At 39.6% G+C, this 20,632-nt stretch overlaps 1 protein-coding gene across 2 annotated transcripts in view; it reads left to right on the top strand.

Moving 5' to 3' along the window:
- Positions 1 to 13,881, top strand: part of NMNAT1 (nicotinamide nucleotide adenylyltransferase 1) — a 55,120-nt gene extending 41,239 nt beyond the window's left edge. For both annotated transcript variants that reach the window (XM_051988613.1, XM_051988612.1), the window contains 4 exons: positions 3,474 to 3,611; positions 6,674 to 6,857; positions 7,442 to 7,584; positions 10,926 to 13,881. In XM_051988613.1, the coding sequence (XP_051844573.1) occupies positions 3,494 to 3,611; positions 6,674 to 6,857; positions 7,442 to 7,584; positions 10,926 to 11,311 (831 nt within the window). In that variant the 5' untranslated portion in view covers positions 3,474 to 3,493 and the 3' untranslated portion in view covers positions 11,312 to 13,881. The remainder of the gene's footprint in view (positions 1 to 3,473; positions 3,612 to 6,673; positions 6,858 to 7,441; positions 7,585 to 10,925) is intronic.
- Positions 13,882 to 20,632: the final 6,751 nt, after the last annotated feature.

Raw genomic sequence — 20,632 nt, 5'->3', positions numbered from 1 at the left:
CTATCTTTAAATGTATTTGGAAAAATTAAAGGCTATTATAAAAATAAATAAATAAAGTTGAGTTCTGCCTTTGGGATACAGGGGCACTGTCCCAAGTTTCTTGTCCTGAGGGTCAGGGGCCTAACTGCTGACCTGCTGCATTGGTCTCTTGGCCTGAACATTTACTTGATATACTAGGGTCACTAGGCCTGATTATGCCTGCTGTACCAGGACCACAGGGTTTCAGATGTTAATCTGTGCTAGGGCTAGGATTGTCTTGGGCTGTACTTCCCTTTTACTCAAGTGAGACAGGCTTTTCTGCAGTATTTACAAATTATTTTAGGCTGGAAAGTTGTTTTATCCCATTCTTTTTTGTTATTTATTTTGCATTATCTTAATTTTTTTTTCTGATGAAACATGTACATTCATTTTTTTAAAAAAACACATTTCTTTATGGATCACATTAGAGAAAAATCAAAATAAATGGGAAAAATTATGAGAAAAGAAAGTGGATTCTGCCACTCCAGAATTCATTTTGAAATATGATTTAAAATTGTTCACAGGAGAACACCTCAATTGGGATCTTTGGGGATGAATCAGGGAATAAAGATGACACTTCCCCCCAACCTCCAGAACATGCCCATTATGATGATGGGTGCTAGAAGTCTTATATTCCTATTGGCAGGGCAATTTTTAACACTGAAACATTGGAATTGCTCCAAATGCTCAGTAAAAGGGGAATGGGTTAAAACAAACAACAATCTACTGTCAAGTTATCTAAGGTGAGAATGGGATCTGTGTTAATATCTGGAAATGTTTCTCTCTCTTTTTTTTTTAATAACTTTTTATTGACAGAACCCATGCCAGGGTAATTTTTTACAGCATTATTCTTTGCACTCAATTCTGTTCTGATTTTTTTCCTCCCTCCCCCAGATGGCAAGCAGTCCTTTACATGTTAAGTAGGTTACAGTATATCCTAGATACAGTATATGTGTGCAGAACCAAACAGTTTTCTTGTTGCACAGGGAGAATTGGATTCAGAAGATATAAATAATCCGGGAAGAAAAACAAAAATGCAATCAGTTTATATTCATTTCCCAGTGTTCTTTCTTTGGGTGTAGCTGCTTCTGTCCATCCTTGATCAATTGAAACTGAATTAGCTCTCTTTATCGAAGAGATCCACTTCCATCAGAATACATCCTCATACAGTATCATTGTTGAGGTATATAATGATCTCCTGGTTCTGTTCATTTCACTTAGCATCAGTTCATGTAAGTCTCGCCAGTCCTCTCTGTATTCATCCTGCTGGTCATTTCTTACAGAACAATAATATGGAAATGTTTCTATGAAATAATGTTAAATTTAAAAAAAAAAAGAAAAGCAGAATGCAAAATAGGGTGTACTCAAGTAATTGCAGTGGTGGTATATTTGGGTTTTTTTTTTCCAGTTAGGAATTTTTATAAAACATCATTCTGAAAAGAGAACCAAAAACTTTTTTTTTCCAGTTAGGGATTTTTATAAAACACCATTCTGAAAAGAGAACCAAAAACTTTTTTTTTTTTTAACTAGGCTTTTAAAGAGGTCCATGAGAGGACATGGATTAAGATACTCTGGCTTAATAAAAAAGACTTCTGAATTGATTGATTTCAAGTAAAGTTCATTGTTCAATGTTTTTTTTAAGTTCCTTAAAGTCAAAATAAAAAGAAATAAAATGAGGAAATTAAATTAACTGTTTGCTGAGGACACTCTTTCCTTTGAGAATCCTTTTGTACTTTGATAGGTGGATACAGCAGAAAAAGTCAAGGTCAAGCTGCTGGTGGAAAGTCCCTGAGCACATGTAGCCCTGAACAATGAGATCAGAAGGCAGGACTGGTTCTTTTCCTCTCAATGGAGTCAGTGTAGAAAGTCTTACAAGTTACAAAGCTGAACTCACACTTAGTGTTTTTTTTTTTCTCAATGTATTTTATTTTTTCCAATTGCATGAAAAGATAATTTTCAATATTCATTTTTGTAAGATTTTGAATTCCAGATTTTCTCTCTCTCTCTTCCTTACCTCCCCCCTCCCCAAGACAACAAGCAATCTGATAAAGGTTATACATGTATACAATATATTAAACATATATTTCCATATTAGTCATGTTGTGAAAGAAAAGTAAGAACAAAAGGGAAAAATCATGAGAAAGAAAAAATAAAAATAAAAAAATGGTGAAAATAATGGGTTTTGATCTGGATTCAGTCTCCATAGTTCTTTCTCTGGATGCTAATGGCACCAAGTTTTTGAAATTGTCTTGGATCACTGTATTGCTGAGAGGAGCCAAGTCTGTGTATAATGTTCTCTTGGTTCTGCTCACTTCTCTCAGTATCAGTTCATGTAAGTCTTTCCAGGACTTTCTGAAATGATCCTACTGATGATTTTTATAGAACAATAATATTCCATAGCTAAATATACCATAACTTATTGAGTCATTCCTCAGCTGATAGACATCCACTCAGTTTCCAGTTTCTTGTCATCACAAAGGGCTGCCACAAAAAGTTTTGCACATGGGGATCCCCTTCCCTTTTGTATTGTGTTTTTTAAAGAGATGCCCTAATCTGGAATTATGCCCAAAAAGTTATCAAATTGTGCATACCCTTTGATCCAGCAGTGTTTCTATTGGGCTTATATCCCAAAGAAATACTAAAGAAAGGAAAGGGACCTGTATGTGCCAAAATGTTTGTAGCAGCCCTGTTTGTAGTGGCTAGAAACTGGAAAATGAATAGATGCCCATCAATTGGAGAATGGCTGGGTAAATTGTGGTATATGAATGTTATGGAATATTATTGTTCTGTAAGAAATGACCAGCAGGATGACTACAGAGAGGACTGGCGAGACTTACATGAACTGATGCTGTGTGAAATGAGCAGAACCAGGAGATCATTATACACTTCGACAACGATATTGTATGAGGACATATTTTGATGGAAGTGGACTTCTTTGCCAAAGAGACCTAACTGAGTTTCAATTGATAAATGACGGACAGAAGCAGCTACACCCAAAGAAAGAACACTGGGAAACGAATGTGAACTATCTACATTTTTGTTTTTCTTCCCGGGTTATTTATACCTTCTGAATCCAATTCTCCCTGTGCAACAAGAGAACTGTTCGGTTCTGCAAACATATATTGTATCTAGGATATACTGCAACATATCTAACATATATAGGACTGTTTGCCATCTAGGGGAGAGGGTGGAGGGAGGGAGGGGAAAAATCGGAACAGAAACGAGTACAAGGGATAATGTTGTAAAAAATTTACCCTGGCATGGATTCTGTCAATATAAAGTAATTATTAAATAAAAATTAAAAAAAAAATCTACTATGGGCCAGATTGCTATAGACACTGGAAAAGAAAAAATAAATAAAATAATATAGTCTCATTAAAAAATAAATAAATAAAGAGATGCCCTATCCCTTGATGCTGCTGCTCACCATCCTCGTTTGTTCCTCTTTCTTTTAGTGGCTTGCATAGATTCGAGCATGGAAAATTTGGACAACAGAAAAGAGGTGGTTCTTCTGGCCTGTGGCTCTTTTAATCCCATCACCATCATGCACCTGCGACTATTTGAGCTGGCCAAGGACTACATGAATGAGACAGGTAAGGGAATGATCAACACCGCCAAGGCTGGAGTCAATCTTGCCTGTGTGATTGCTTGGCTTCCAGCCCGGGGGGAACTCTTGTTCCTTCCAAAGTCTTCTGTAGCCCTTCCTAAGTGCTGCTGGAGGAGGATCGGGCTTCTTTTCCTATTCGAGGCCCAAGGCAGCCCCCAGTCTTCCCCCCCCCATCTTGTAGTGGCCTCTGCATATTGTGTACTCAGGCCAAACGGAACACTTCTGCTCCCCAGACACACTTCTCCCACCTCTGAGCTTTGGCTCATGCTGTAGCCTGAGACCCAGAATGCCTCCCTAACTTTCTTTCCCCATCAAATTCCTACCCAACCTTCACATGCCATCAGCTCAGCATAGAAAACTCCTTTAGTGTATGAGTCTCCTCCAGGTGAACCAAGAGCCAGCAGGACATTCAGGAGATCTGGACAAGTCCTTCCCTTGTCTTTTCCTGCATGAGCTCTTGGAGTAGCAGGCACAGAATGTGAGAACTGAGGGGTACCTCAGAGGCCCCTCAGTCTTACCCTCTCCTTTTTCAGGAGCGGAAATTGTGAAGGGCAAAAGTCTAAGAAGTTAGATTTGGCCACAGGTCCTGTCACTCCAAAGCTGGCCCTTTTTACTCTGGTGCACAGCAGCCTCCCTCTCAGAGACTCTGAGTTGCAGAGGTGGCTACTCACATTATAAAGTGGATTTCCTCCCTGGGAGTTTGACACTACTGAAATCACAGATTCTGTCTATCCAATGGGCAAGGTATTGGGATTGGTGTTGAAAAGGATACAAAGGAAGGAAACATTTGTCCTTGAGGAATTTGTTTTCATGTGGTGTGGAAAGAAAACAAGTAGAATTTCAGATGGGCGATGAGTGCTGGCCAAACATTGACAGCACTCAGGGAACATGTAAGGGGGAGGCAACATTTTCAGTTGGTAGGAGAAAGAAGGGCCAGTGCCAGAGGCTGCCCTGAGGAGGTAATCTTGCAGAAAAGGATTTGGGGAATGAAACTGCAGGTGAAAGTGTGTCTCAGGTATGAGGTCCAGCTTGCACAGTGAACACAGGTGGGAGGAGGGCTTCTGGGATTCTGCATCTCTAATACATTTAATAACTACTGAGAAATAGTCTGTCTTAGATACCTGAGTTGGTGCTTTATTCTTTTAATAAGTGCCTAGGCTCCTTGAGATCAGGGATGTCTTAGATAATTCTAATTCTCCTTGTCCCCCATTCCCATCCCTTACTCCACTCCCCATCCCAACAATTAGCCCAATGCTGTAGTAAATACTTAAGTTTATTGTTCCATATTAGATCACATTCTATCTAATTCTAATTTTATACACTAAGGAGAGCATACTGTTGAAGAAGTAGGGTCCAGTTTATCAGGATTTATGACTAATTAATTTTTTATTACACTTTTAAAGAAGAGAAAATAGAAATCTTTAACAACATTCATCCCCTGAAAATTCACAGGCCCTGGCTTCAAGAGCCTTTGGCTGAACTGCTTGGCAGAATTAATTTCATTGATTTAAGGCACCAAGCCAGAGATTTTGCCCTTCACAGCCAACTTATGATGTACTTGGTGAACCAGGGGAAGAAGGTCCCGTGGTGTTGGGTTGAAATTGTTCATGGTGAACGTTAGGCAACTGTCCCATCAGAACTCGTCTGGGGATTCTGGCCTGCAGACTGAGCAGTCGTGGGAATTGCTGGTGAAACACTTCCCCAGCCTGCCCCCGGTGGGCATGAGGCAGTACCAGGACATGGCGTGGTTTCATTCATGTTTTTTTGTTATAGAAAAGGACATGTAGGCCAGGGGGAAAGTGGTCAGGTTAACGCGAGCATTAGAAGTAACAAAAGACAAGAATGTTATTGTAACTAAAAAAGAAAAGAACTCTTCCTCTGGAGTCTTCTTGGAGTAGGCAGTTTCCTGTCCTTGCAATTTGTTCAAGTAGAAAATAGAAAATAGGATCCTCTACTGAGCTCCATTTGTATGACCTGGAATATAAATCTCTTAGGTGGAAGCACTGAATTCTAAGCTGTGGTCTGGGCCGACTGAGCCCAACTGTTTCTAGAAGTTTGGGGATGGGGGAAAGAAAGAGAATGTGTGTGTGTGTGTGTGTGTGTGTGTGTGTGTGTGTGGGTGTGTGTGTGTGTCCTCAGAGCCAGGTCAGATCAAGTGATATGCTCCCCCACACAATTCTTGGCAAAGGACTTCCCCAAGGAGATTTCATGAGACAGATACTTGGCCATTCTTCAGACACAACAGAGTTAAGTCATCATTTAAGTGACAGCCACATTCAGAGGTTCCTGGGCTCCAGCAAGCAGTAAGATTCTGGTCCTTTAAAAGGAATCATTTGGTGAACTGTTTTACAAATAGAGGAGAACTGCTAGAAATCTCAGCAACTTTGCAGTCTCAGTAGTCAAGTCTGGCAGTATAAGGGAAGGTCCTGTGCTCTGATCATAGCAGTTGGCTCTTCTGTTAAATAATGGGGGTAGATGAATTAAGATAACTTCTGAGGTTCCTCTTAATCTGTCTTAAGCTGTCTACAGCTTATAACTCCTTTTATTCTTGGGTCTTTTGTGCTGGTCAAAAAGACTTCTGTCACTAAGGTTTGGGAGGTTTTATTGCTAAGTTAAAAGGTGAGTAAAGAGTTCTCCAGTTTAAAGAAAATTGTTTATGATTCTTGCTTCCTTGAAGGATTTCTTTATCAGTATGTATGGGTATTTCCTTCACCAATACAGATTGCAATTTCAACATACCTTAAAAGATAATTTTTGGCCTGTTCTGATCCAATCATGCTCTAGGGATGAGCCTCCGTGTTTTTAATTGGATTTTTTTGTGTGTGTCAGACACATGGTTTGTCACTGGGTCCCAACATGTAGTCTTTTTCTCTTGGTAAATTTTGCTATGCTTGAATCAAGCTGACATGGCAGAGCTTCGGTATCCAGGATCCCTTTATTCCATGATGCAGTATCAAAATATGGCAGAATTTTTGCCCATAAAAATGCGCGCACTGCATGAAAAATCTGAGTGATCTAACTACTGTTCATTTAAATTCTGTTATCCAGGACAATATAATGTTATTAAAGGCATCATTTCCCCTGTTGGTGATGCATATAAGAAGAAAGGCCTGATCAGTGCCCAACACAGAATCAAGATGGCAGAGCTTGCCACCCAATCCTCCAAATGGCTGGAGGTAGACACCTGGGAAAGTTGCAGTAAGGACTGGCTAGAGACAGCCAAAGTGCTGAGGTACGTACTGAGAGCCCGACTGTGCCTGGACAGACCAAGCTCCTGGGGCTCAGTAGCTGCCTCAGGGGCACCCCTGGATCTGCTCCAGGGACTTGAAGAAATTTCAGCCCTTTCTACAGGTGGACCCAAGGACCATGACTCAAGCAGTCAGGCAGAGTCCCCCTCTGAGGGTGTGGGGGTGCGGGGCTGCATGTTTCCTTCTACACCCACTCTATCTGTGTTCCCTAAGACTGTCTGCTAGAGACCTGTAGGATGCCCGATGCTCTCGCTACTTTCTCTTTTGTATGCCCAGAAAGGTTATCTTCATCTCATACCCTAAAGAAAGACGATTCTTTCCCATTTTATCTTCCTCTTCCTGTGACTTAGGAACTTCAGCAAGAAGCCACCTTCCTTCTGCCGCCCTGTCTTTGGATGAAAGTGTTCTGGATCTGTGCTTCTCCCTCTTGACTTGACTCAAGTCCTGCTCCTGAGCAGACAGAGCCCCCATTCTGCTTTCACTTGGGGGATACAGGGGAGGAGAGGAGACAGAGCTTCTGTCTGAACTCCTGCCTGAGTGTCCATGGGCTTCTCTTGTTCTTTTGCAGCTACCATCAGCAGAGACTGGAAGCTGAGAACTTTGACAGTAGCACCGTGAGCCCTCCTTCCCCAATACTTCCTGGAGGGAAGAGGAAGAGGATTGATGACACAGATGCAGGTGAACCGAAGCCCTCAGCACCACCAAAAAAGGGTCAGTATGTTGGATGGGGCCTTCCAGCGAGGCCTGTGATTGGAAGAGTTGCTTCTAAAGCCTAGGGCACCCAGTCACTGATTTCCTTTTCCTTATTAGGTTTAATATAGAGGGTGGAGAAGGGCATAGATAGGGGTATGTGAGGGATAAATCAAGTCCCAAGTTTGCAGCTGCTGTTTGACAAATTAAGAAAGATCTTTGTTGAGGTAGATGATGGAGAAATTCCTGTTAAAAACATTCTTTTGAACTGGAGGATTGTGGGAAGATGGTAGAATAGATCAGAAAATTCTACTCTCTCCAGATTTCCCCCACAAAGGAAACAACGTTGCACCACAGAGAGAATGTCGATTGGTGAAAAACAAAAATTGGGGCAGAACCTAGGTCCCTCCTAGGACAACTGGAGAAGCCCCTAAGAAAAAAATTCCATGACTGAGGATTAATCAGTATGAACCATAAACACCTCCAGGCTCTGTTGAAACAGAAGAGGGGAGCCCTCAGGCTAGCTGGATTCAGAGATAGCCTCAGCTAGACCCACAGAGTCCAGGGTCTGAGTCTGGGAATTTGAAGGAATCTGTACAGGTAAGGGATGCCAGACTCAGCTGTGCTGCTGAGATGAAGCCCTTGGCAGAAGGCACCAACACATGGTAAGTGTAGAAGCAGTAGGGCAGGGTAGCTGCTAACCATTGGCACTTACAGGAGGATAGAGTTCTTAGCTTGGGGTTTCATGTCAGAACGGAGAATTGAAGAAAGACTTGAAACCGGAGGCACCATCCTCCTTACCCCAGGACTACAGGTGATTACACCCTGAAATTCTTATTTAAAAGAAAAAAGAGCAAGAAAAGGAGAAAGAACTCAACCATAGAAAGTTACTATAGCAGTAGAGAAGATCAAGGTTCATCTTCAGATGAGAATACCAAAGTTAAAAACAAAAAACAAAAAACTCTGCTACCCCAAAGAATAATGTTTAAATGGCTACCTGCCCAAAAAGAATTTATAGGACTCAAGAAAAGACTTTAAAAATCAAATGAGAAAGATTGAAGAAAAGCCCAAAATAACAAAAACAAAATTAGGGGAGAAAGTCAACCAACTAGAAAAGGAAAGAAAGAAAAAGAAGAAAATAACTCTGAAAATTAGAATTAGGCAAGAGGAAGCCAGTGAAGTAGACCAAGAAAAAAAAAAAATATATATATATATATATATATATAAAGAAAAAATAGGAGAATGAAAAACATCTTCTAAGAAAAACAGTAGATCTGGAAAACAGATCAAAAAGAGAAAACATAAGAATAATTGGACTCCCTGAAAGCTATGACCACAAAAGAACCTTGATACAAGACATAAAGAAAACTGTCCTGAAGTCATAGAACAAGAGGGAGAAGTAGAAATAGAAAAAGAAAAAACTTAAGAATAATTGAACTCCCTAAAAGCTATGACCGAAAAAAGAACCTTGATACAATAATTCAAGAAGTAAAGAAAACTGTTCTGAAGAGCTAGAACAAGAAGGGAAAGTAGAAATAGAAAAAAAATCTACCAAAGAGATCCTATAAGAAAAACATAGAAATAGCATTGCTAAATTTCAAAATTTTCAGATCAAAGAGAAAATTTTTACAAGCAACAACAAAACTCAACAACAATTCAGGTGTGCTAGAGCTGCAATAAAAATTGATCAGGATTTATTAGCAAATATAATAAAAAAAAAAAACCTGCAGGTCTTAGAAATACTATATACTGACAATCAAAAGAACTAGGATTGTGGCTGAAAATATTATATCCAGCAAAATTAAATATAATATTGTACTGAAATTAAATATAATAATGTACTTCAAATATAATATTGAATGAGGAAAAAAATGGACATTCAACAAACTCTCAGATTTTCAGGATTTTGTCTCAAACAAATCTGAACTCAGTAAAAAATTTAACATATAAGAGCCAACATCAAAAACTAATTTCAAGGGATTTGATAAGTTCAAACTGTTTCATACATGAATATGTAAACCATATATCTAAGATTGACTTTAGCAATTGGATATTCCAAAAGAAAGATTGGGATAGAGCTGAGTATGATATGAGTCTAAATAATAAAACTGTCTAGGAAAAGGGTAAAAATAATAATTATGCTATACAAATGAGGTTGTGATAGCAAGAACCAACACAGAGGAGTTAAATGGGGAAGGAGGACTGGTAGTTTTGAAAACCTACTGGCATGAGGAATGGGTTAAAGAGGGAACAATACGTACATATTTATATATACCAAAAAGGGTATAGTGCCCTCCAAAATCTATAAAGAAATTAGGGGAGACGGAATAGGATGAGATGGCATAGAGAAGGGTATGTAGATTAATGGGAGAGGAATAAGTTGTTCGTCCTTTGTTCTCAAAGAGAGGATCATGACATTCTGACAGGAGGTGATGCCATGTTACACAAGTGAATTGGATTTAAGCAAGGGAAAGCTGTGCAAGGTCACCTGCCTCACTTTTCCCTCCAGGATGATCTGGGTCCAGCGGCCAGTTATAGAACAGGATGACTGGACTTGGCCCTGGGTGCACTGGGAGAACTTTAGAAGCCTTTAGAAGCTAAGGTCTTCACTAGATCTTAGTTTGGCTAAGGCCACTTGCATTCATTGATTAAGGCTAAGTAGCACTGAGACAAAGAATCTCCTCTTTGAAGGTATGTGGATTAATGGGAATGGGATAAAGAGGGAAGGAAACTTGGGGAGAGAAGATAAGGGAGGGATTCATGGGTAGAGCAGTGGGAAGGTTAAGTAATAGCAAGGCAAGTTTACAGAACTAAAGTAGAAGAATTAACAGGGATAGGAAATAAGAGATATGCACAAACGTAATAATAATGATCATCAGCAGAATTTATTAGAAAAAAATTAAGAGTAATAATCATTGATCTCAGACAAAATCAGACTTAAAAAAGATCCTCAAGAGAGAAATCTACATTACATGTCAGCCATATTAATGTTGTTTTAGATGTATGTGTATATATATGTATGTATATAGGTACATGTGTGTATTATGCATATGTAGATGTGTAGATATGTATATATGATTTATATGTATACATAAATCTATGTTTAACTGCAGGCTTCTTGAGGGATGTGGTGGGAAGGAAAGGGGGAGAAAGAATAAAGTAAAAAGTACACAGCAGAGAACACAAGAGGACCTACAAGGAAGCAGAGGAAAGATGGACAGTCATGAATATGTCTTCTATAATATATGCTTTCTTGAAATCCTTGATGTTCTGCTAGACATGACAGTGTTTGTTTTTTCTTGTTTTGCATTTAAGTTTTCAATTAAAAAAAAAACAAAATATTCTTTTGTTCTTCTCCCCAGGTCCACCAGAGTTAAAGTTGCTATGTGGGGCAGATTTTCTGGAGTCTTTTGCTGTTCCCAACTTGTGGAAACCGGAGGACATTGCCACCATTGTGGCAAAGTACGGGCTTGTGTGCATCACCCGGTCTGGAAATAACACCAAGAAGTTTATCTACGAGTCAGATGTTCTTTGGAAGCACAGGAGCAACATTCACCTGGTGAACGAGTGGATCACCAATGACGTCTCGTCCACAAAGATTCGGCGCGCTCTGAGGAGAGGCCAGAGTGTCCGCTACCTGGTGCCCGAGGCGGTCCAGCAGTACATCGAGAAGTACAATCTGTACAGTACAGAGAGTGAGGACAATAATGCAGGCTCTATTCTTGCTCCGTTTCTGAAAAACAAGTAGCATGCAAGCAACCAGCCATGGCTGTCCTTCAGGATTGCCGTCTCTGGAGGGCAAGTAACTCAGGTTTTAGCAGATAGGATCTTGTTTCATAAACAAGAGTTAAAAGTTAAAATATAATAAAAATCACAAGTTTTGCTTTTTTTACCTTGGCTATGATGAATGACATAGTTTTAGATAATTTTTAAACTTTAGATTACTTTGCCCGAACCATGACTTTTAGCTCCTTCACGGATCCAGCTAGCAGTTCCAAGACATTTCATCTTGTGTGAATCTTAGTATGGCTTTCCACAAGCCTGCCATGGAGGATCTTCTCAGTCACAGAAGTCTCTCTTCTTCATTTTTAGCCTTGGGAGAATTCCTGGCCTAAATCTGTGTCCTAGTCATCAGGACGAAGCTCTCCGGCTTCAAGATGAGATTCTGAAATCCAGTAAATAAGGCATGTAGCATGTTTGCTGTAAATAAAAAGACAAACTCGGGTCCTAGTTTGACTATTCCAGCCAAGCAAAACCAAACCATAGCTCTGTCTAAAACCTTTGCAGTGTAATAGCCTGAATTGATCTAGAGTGACTCCAGAACAGGATTCTTAAAACAGTACTTTAAAGAAAAACTCCATTGAGCATCCCCAACTGTGCCAAAAATTAACTAGAAGATCACTGAATGGGCATACCTGTGCTATCTGCTGTGGTACGGGAGGAAGCTGGCCTCCGGGTGATCTCTGCTGACCACGGGGATCGATCCTGGACAGAGCCCCATCTTCCTCCAGCCCCAGGCTTGACGCCTGGGTGAGCAGTGTCCCATGAGCATAAAACTCAAATCTGAATGGGGGAAAAGAACTGCATTATCAGCTGGCATCTATATAGTACTTTAAGGTTCTCAAAGATTTACAAATATTACCTCGCTTAATCCTCACATCATCCCTGTAAGGTAACTGTTAACTTCATTTTATAGAGGAAGAACCTGAGACATATTAATTGTTTAAACAGGGTTATACAGCTAGTATATACGTCTAAGACAGGATTTGAACTCGGGTCTCCCTAACTCTAGGCCCAGCACTATATCAGTAAGCTATCAAGAAAGCTTTTAATTTAATTAAGATTGATGTTCCTAATTTATCTTAGGGATAATATTTATGATATAATATTTATGAAATTGGGTGGTGTGTCTTGAATATCCCTGATTTCCTGTTGATAATCCAGGAATTTGTTTGAATCACATTTAAGTCTTTTTTAATTGGTTGATAGCTTTTAATCACATCACCTACATTTTCTGCAGTATCCCTGTAACACTCTGTTTTCTTATGTTTCATTTTTTTCATAGGAATTTGAATAGAATCAAAGTATTGTCATTAATGCTATTGTTTATAAAATAATGCACTCAAAGGTCATTCTAGATCTGAGCTTATACTTGGTTCAAAAAACACTAGCTTATTTTAGGGGTCCTTAGAGATGCAAGTTCGTTAAGTCTTAGAAAGTCATTGAAGGAAGAAAGGAAGCAGCTTTTTATGGCACAGCATTGGTATTTCCTAATGGTGGTTTCCAGTTCTGATAGAACTAAAAGGAATAAAGTTCAAGTTTCCTAAAAAACATCCTGGGATCAGGAGCATATTTCACCCTTCCAGCCTGGTCAGAACTTGAAATAAATTTGGGGAACAAGAGGCTTAAACTTAGACCCTTTAGCACTTCTCAAAAACTACCCCAAATGTGTGGCCATGGGAAACCCCTTCTCGGGACCCCGAGTCACTACAATCATGTTCTTGCCTTCACTTGTGAAGAATGAATTGTGGCTGCAAGTAGCATTGGGAAGCCTTGACTAAGAAGAGGCAAGAACTATTCAGTCATAACCTCTGCTGTTCTGTCCAGAGAAGAAATGGACTTCCATCATTTGGGGGTTAGCTGAGATGCAGAAACAGCCCCCCGATACAACTTTTTCTCCTCACCCTTCACCCCTCCACCTCCATCTCTTCTCAAATCCAAGGCCACAATGGAGCAAAAATTCTGTTACTCAGATCTCAGGGAAAAACTCTGCCATCTCACACAGTACCCAATGGAAAGTCCTAAATGTGTCCATTTAGGGACTCTGTGTAAAGCTTGCAAAACCCTTTCAAGTCTTAACCCAGCTGGAATGAACCTCTTATTGTGATGTTTCTAGAACATCAGCACACACTATGTACCAGGCACATTAGCCAAGCTCATTATCTCAGGATGTTGCTAACTGTATAGCAGAACCGTGGGTGTCCTCAAGGACTGAGCTTCCTGTTTGAATGATGGAAATAATAACAGTTATATCCATAGGGCAATGAGTATTAATGAATGTCACACGTCCATTTAGGGAGGGGGGGAAAGAAGCCTTTTTTCCCCCTTTTTTAAACAAAACTTTACTGAAAGATGGAGTGGGAATAATGTGACTATATGTGGGGATCTGTTTGTCATATTGCTGGATTAGTGCTTTGGTTTTTTTCATGATTGTATAATTCAGATATGGATACACTGAGAAGAGTTTTCATATGTACGTTGTTCACTAATGGTAATTTTGAATACAGACTTAATAAATTGAATTCTATTTTATCAAAACTTTGAGTAAATTAGAAAAATGATTTGGACTTTAGTGCCTCCCATGTTCTTCTATCCCCCATTGGGTAAGATTGATTACTTTCCCAAACCCTGCTTCTTTTTCCCACAAAAACAGATAAGACTCCACAAACTTTCTGAATCATACTTCTCAAAGCACTGGGAAGCCTTTTATGTCACAAAGTTTTTTGAAAATATTTCTCAGATTCAAAGCAACCCCAATAGCCTTCGAACAGAAAATACCATCCTGCATCCAGAAAAAGAACTATGGAGACTGAATGTAAATCAATACATACTATATTCCCTTTTTTATGTCTCTCATAGTTTTTCCCTTTTGCTCTGATTTTTCTCTCCCAACATGATTCATAAAGCGACGTTTTAAGTCCAAAATAGGCCCCAATTCTTGTGGTGGTATTCTTCTTTTTCTAATATATATGATGGTTCTCTGGGAGCAGGTTTCTCAGAGAAGTTTCTGGAAGCAGCCTTAGTTTCAGTTCTTAGTAAGAATCACTTCAAGTGCAGCTAGCTGATTAAAGTTCAGATCGTTTATTGTCTCTTCCAGAATAGCCCAGTTAGCTTTCTTTGGTTCCGAGAGCTCTTGTTGCTAGCTTCAGCCTCCAGCTTTCTCTGAATCTTGGTTCTGCCCGACTGCAGATTAGCTTCTCAATCTCCTTAACTGACCCACTGACTGACTGAAGCTCTAAGAGCTTCTTATATATGATCTCTTAAAGGTTGACTCCTCCTCCGAGAGAGTGGGATTATGGGAGGTGTGAATCTCCGGACTTGTGAACTCTAATGTATGAGCTCTTATCTAAACTCTCTTAAAGATATGAGCTCCAAAGGTATGAACTATAAGCATTGTTTCTATCAACTCTAATGACTTAACAGCTTGTAAGGATTCTAACACATTCTCATGCTCTTTCCGGAAATTTGTGGCCTATAGCATTCAATTCCTCCACTTGCTTCTAAGATGCCACTCAATGCAAAGGTGTGGATAATTAATTTTTATTCCTGAAAAAGTAAATTTTTTCTAATAACTTTTTATTTTTCCAAATACAAAGATAGTTTTCAATATCCACCCTTGCAAAACCTTGCGTTCCAAATTTTTCTCTCTTCTTTCCTCATCTCCTCCCTCTCCTAGGCAGCAAGTAATCCAACATAGGTTACATATGTGCAGTTCTAAACATTTTTGCACAAAAATCAGATCAAAAGGGAAAAAATAAGTTTAAGGAAAAAAAAAAACAAGCAAATAACTGTTGGAATACACAGGAGTCACCTAACAGTGGCTGCTGGATATCCAACCCAGAATGGATCTCCTCTTGTGAGAGGATGAGACAAGGAGACTGAGAGACAGTTGCTGTTCTCTCACTTCCCCACTGAGAGGCCATTGAGTTGTCTGACCTCTCTCCTCTTCCCTCTGCCTCCAATTTATCTCGTTCCCAGTCTGCAACGCCTGTGTCAGCAAAGTCTGCCCTGCAACTCCTTCAGATGTTATGATCCACAGCTGTGGAGGCTCTCAGAGAATTGACCCATCCCTTAACAATTCCCCTTTTTTGTTTTTTTGCTGTTATTTTCCCCACCACCGCATGGTCTGCACTAATGCAAACAGCATTTTCACTTCTGGATGATTGTAGCAGGTATTGATTGAGGCAAACTTTTAAATAGAGAAGAGGATTGTAGTCAGAATAGGCATTTAAGTCACCAGTCTCCTGGCTCGGCCCTTTGATGTGTTGGCCCATTTGATAACTCCAATTAAAAAAAGTCTTACTGGGGCTCTTCCTCCTTAACTCTGGAAGGATCATTCTCATGAACAGCTCTGGTTCTTCTTGTAATTCTTATCTTCTACCCCATGATCAGGCGTCATATATTAAGGGGCAAGTCAAAGAGGTCAGTCAGAGAGGTCAGAGAACAGCAACTGCCTCTCAGTCTCCTTGTCTCATCCTCTCACAAGAGGAGATCCATTCTGGGTTGGATCTCCAGCAGCCACTGCCAGGTGGCTCCCGTGTATTCCAATAAACAACAGAAGTGAAAATATCTGATCCACATTTAGTCTCCATAGCCCTCATTCTGAATGAAAATGTCTCTTTCCATCTCAAGTCTATTGGAATTGCCTTGAATCACCTTGTTAAAAAGAGCCAAGTCCATCACATTTGATCATCACATAATCTTGTTGCCACTGTGTACAATGTTCTCTTGATTCTACTCACTTCACTTAGCATCAGTTCATGTAAGTCTCTCCAGGCCTCTCTGTATTCATCCTGCTGGTCATTCCTTATAGAACAATAATATTCCATAACGTTCATATACCACAATTTACCCAACCATTCTCCAGTTGATGGGCATCCATTCAATTTCCAATTTCTAGCCACTGCAAAGAAGGCTGCCAAACATTCTTGCACACGTGGGTCCCTTTCCCTCCTTTAAGATCTCCTTGGGTATAAACCCAGTAGAAATACAGCTGGGTCAAAGGGTAGGCACAGTTTGACAGCCTTTTGAGCATAGTTCCAAATCAAAGAGCAATTTATGTTGTTGCCCATAGAAGGGAAGTTACCCCAAAAGTGGCTTCCCAAATTTGAAAAATGTCACCACCTCTCCTATGAGCGCCCAAAACCCTTTAACATTTAAATGACTCATTTGGATTTCACCTTGGGATTAGAAGCAGCCTGATAGATTAGTGGGAGCACTGGGCCCCAGCTGGGTGCCTCTGAGTCTACGTTTCCTCCAGAGCACAGCAGATGAGGACTGGACACTGTCAGGAACTTCAACCACTTCTGATACTCAGTGTTTCAGAGACTCAAACCACACCACATGAGAGTAAACCCCGCCTTGTGATTACCACTTATTGCTTCAAAGGACAGCAAGATGCTAACCATTAAGTTGAAGGATTAAATGGACATATTCACATCCGGGATAGTGAATGGATATCATTTCAAACTAGTTAGCACGTAGGTCGAACTAGACCAGGCAGATGCCCATAGAGACAGTCTCATGCTTTGCTGCTGTGCTGACATCAGGCCAGAGTGGCAAGCCTTATGAGTCCAGGAAGAGTTAAGGGTTCTTTGGGGTCCAAGATCCCTCTCTGGACTAGGAAGGGTATCCCTGGCTCATTCCCATCCCCTCTTGCTTTCCCTTGCTATGTAAGAGCTCTGATGGGGATGTGGCCAGGATGCCTTTTCTACTCCAGAAAGGGGCTTTGAACCCCAAAAAATGAACACCTAAATTACAGAAAAGCAAAAGGCTCCTTCCCTCACTGAACCTTTCCAAGCCTCAGTTTCCTTATTTGTAAAATAGGTTTGTGAAACACTATGAGCAAATCTGACTTTGTTTCAGGTAATGGGTACAATTCAGAGGGTGAAGAAATGTGCCAGGAAAGTGCCCCGGATTAGGAGTCTGAGGCCCCGGGTTTGAAAATTCCAGTTCTACTAGTTATTACCTCTGTGATAGGGAGCAAATCACTTGGCCTCTTTGGGTCTCTGAGGTCCCTTCTGGCTCCACATCTGAGAGCTATTATTTCTTCAGCGATGACCTACTCAAGTTGGCCCTAAGCCCCTTAATTGAAACTATTATATCTGTAGCTCATACGTGTTCTGGTAAAGTTTTGGAACAATAGGGAAAGCAAAGGAAGTATGTGCAATATCTCAACATCCTCTTACCATGGTCATGAGGAATCAAAATAAACCAGTGTCCCAGAAATCTGGTCAGAGTTCATGGTTCTTTCTAACTTAAACAAAAGAGTAACATCCAATTCTAGATCAACCCATTAAAGTCTACATTCAAGGAATGAATTTCTAGTTAACTAGTTAAATAATCACTCTAATGATTATATGATGCTACCTGAGACTCTTCAAAATGTAAACCCTATCTCTCATTAGGAAAATGTTCACTTATTCCCCACCCTCCTTTCTAAAAGTAATAAAATTCAACATTTAGGCACTACATACTTAGACTCAGTAAGACATGAATTCAGATCTTACTTTAGACTTCTTGGCAGTGTGATCCTGTACAAATCATTTAATCTCTACCTCAGTTTTCTCAGGGTTGTGTGAATTAAAGGAAATAAATGTTTCTGAAGCATTTTGCAAATCTTAAAGGCCTATGTAAATATTAGCTCCTCTTTTTCTTATCATCATCATCTCCCCATATTCCTCCTCTTTTTGCCTTTTTCTTCTCCCTCTTTTTCTCCTCTTGCCTCTTCTCTCTCTATTCTTCTTCCTCCTCCTTCTCCTCCTTCCTGTTACTCCTAAAATGATAGTATATTGATTATACTTCATACATTTTTCATCCCCAATTATCCATTCATTCAAACATTATTGAAATAGTTGCTTAAAAGATAAAAAGAATGTGCTTCGAATTATATTCAGTCTCCACAGTTTTCTTTTTAGGTGCAAATGGCATTTTCCATCCCAAGTCTATTGGAATTATCCTGGAGTATTTCTGAGAAGAGCCACGTCCATCAAAGTTGATCATCACATAATCTTGTTGTTGCCATGTACAATGATCTGGTTCTGCTCATTTCACTCAGTATCAATTCATAGAAGTTTACCCAGGCTTTTCTGAAATCATCCTGCTGAGTGTTTCTACTGGGCTTATACCCCAAAGAGATACTAAAGAAGGGAAAGGGACCTGTAGGTGCCAAAATGTTTGTGGCAGCCCTGTTTGTAGTGGCTAGAAGCTGGAAAATGAACGGATGCCCATCAATTGGAGAATGGCTGGGTAAATTGTGGTATATGAATGTTATGGAATATTATTGTTCTGTAAGGAATGACCAGCGGGATGAATACAGAGAGGACTGGCGAGACTTACATGAACTGATGCTAAGTGAAATGAGCAGAACCAGGAGATCATTATATATACCTCAACAACGATACTGTTTGAGGATGTATTTTGATGGAAGTGGATCTCTTTGATAAAGAGAGCTAATTCAATTTCAGTTGATCAAGGATGGACAGAAGCAGCTACACCCAAAGAAAGAACACTGGGAAATGAATGTAAACTGCTTGCATTTTTGTTTTTCTTCCCAGATTATTTATACCTTCTGAATCCAATTCTCCCTGTGCAACAAGAAAACTGTTCGGTTCTGCACACATATATTGTATCTAGGATATACTGTAACCTATTCAACATGTAAAGGACTGCTTGCCATCTGGGGGAGGGGGTGGAGGGAGGGAGGGGAAAAATCAGAACAGAAGTGAATACAAGGGATAATGCTGTAAATAATTACTCTGGCATGGGTCTATCAATAAAGTTATTTTAAAAATTAATTATTTTTTTAAAAGAAGAAACTAAAAAAAAAAAAAAAAGAAATCATCCTGCTGATCATTTCTTACAAAACAATAATATTCCATCACATTCACATACCACAATTTATTCAGCCATTCTCCAACTGATGGGCATCCACTCATTTTCCAGTTCCTTGCCACTACAAAGAGGGCTGCCACAAACATTTTTGCACAGGTGGGCCCTTTTCCCTCTTTTATGATCTCTTTGGGATACATAGTCAGTAGTGACACTGCTGGATCAAAGGGCATATGTAGTTTTATATCTCTTTGGGCATAGTTCCAAATTGCTCTCCAGAATGGATCATTTCACATCTCCCCCTATGTTTGTCTTTCACTAGTCAGAGAAAACAATTAGCTCAAAGAAAAGACATTTTCAAAAATAACATTATAAGAAAAATAGTAACAAAATATCTCTCCCAAAAATGTAGGTTAAATTTTTCTACAAATATACTCAGAGTGAGAAATGAGAACAAACATACAGATGCATATGTTACAAATGAAGAAGCACACATTTTAGCAACATATGTGACAAGCAAGGGGTGGGGTGCACATTTTAGAGAACATATGTGATAGAAAAATGGAAAAGGATAACCCATGTGTCTGATGCTTTAGGGTGCCTTACAGACTTTGTTTTCTAATCTCCACCATATACTGCCTCACTGATAACTGCTAGATGCTGCTTAACTTATCGTGTCCCTTGTTGGGTTCTAGTTCAGCTGAAATCTGGGTCATTTTTTTTCAGTGTGAGCATTTATATCTCAGAAATAAGCAAACACTTGATGTCAGGGCTTGATATGTTTTATTAATTTTCCAGACATCAGAAAGTGATGGAAAATGTATTAATATTGCAAATTAAACTTAAAAGTGAATTATAAAAACAACCTTCCCCCAGATCTGATTGATGAATATTTAGAATAGGTACCTGCCTGAAATCCTTAGCCTAGAGTATTGCTACATTTTTAAAGAAAGATCAGGAATCCTTCTTTGACCTTGTCACGATGACAGCTGCTTTTTAGGAACTATGTAGATTGTCGTCTAACTCTTCAATGAGCAAAATAAATCAGGAAATCTTTCTGTAGAATTAGTGTCTAAACTCAAACTCAGCAACTCTTGAATTTGGCGTTATCCATTAGGCAACTAAAAATTCTTTTATCCCTTCCAGCTCAAGATTTATGATTCCTCATGTTTAACATGTATGAGACTGCCTGCCATCTAGGGGAAGGGTGGAGGGGAGGAGGGGAGAAGTTGGAACAGAAACTTTTGCAATTGTCAATGCTGAAAAATTACCCATGAGTATGTTTTGTCAATAAAAAGCTACAATAATAATAAAAAGAGATTTATGATTCTTTGACCCCAGCTCTCAAAGAGCTCACAGTCTTACGGGAAAGACAACATGCAATCACCTATGTTGAAACAAGTGATATGCAGAATAAATTGAATAATCTCTGAGGGAAGGCACAAGAATCAAAGGAGAT

The sequence above is a fragment of the Antechinus flavipes genome, chromosome 3 (assembly GCF_016432865.1).
Source record: "Antechinus flavipes isolate AdamAnt ecotype Samford, QLD, Australia chromosome 3, AdamAnt_v2, whole genome shotgun sequence".
In the NCBI taxonomy this organism is placed as follows: domain Eukaryota; kingdom Metazoa; phylum Chordata; class Mammalia; order Dasyuromorphia; family Dasyuridae; genus Antechinus; species Antechinus flavipes.
Note: the sequence above shows the minus strand (reverse complement) of the source record. Positions and strands in the feature narration are given on the sequence as shown.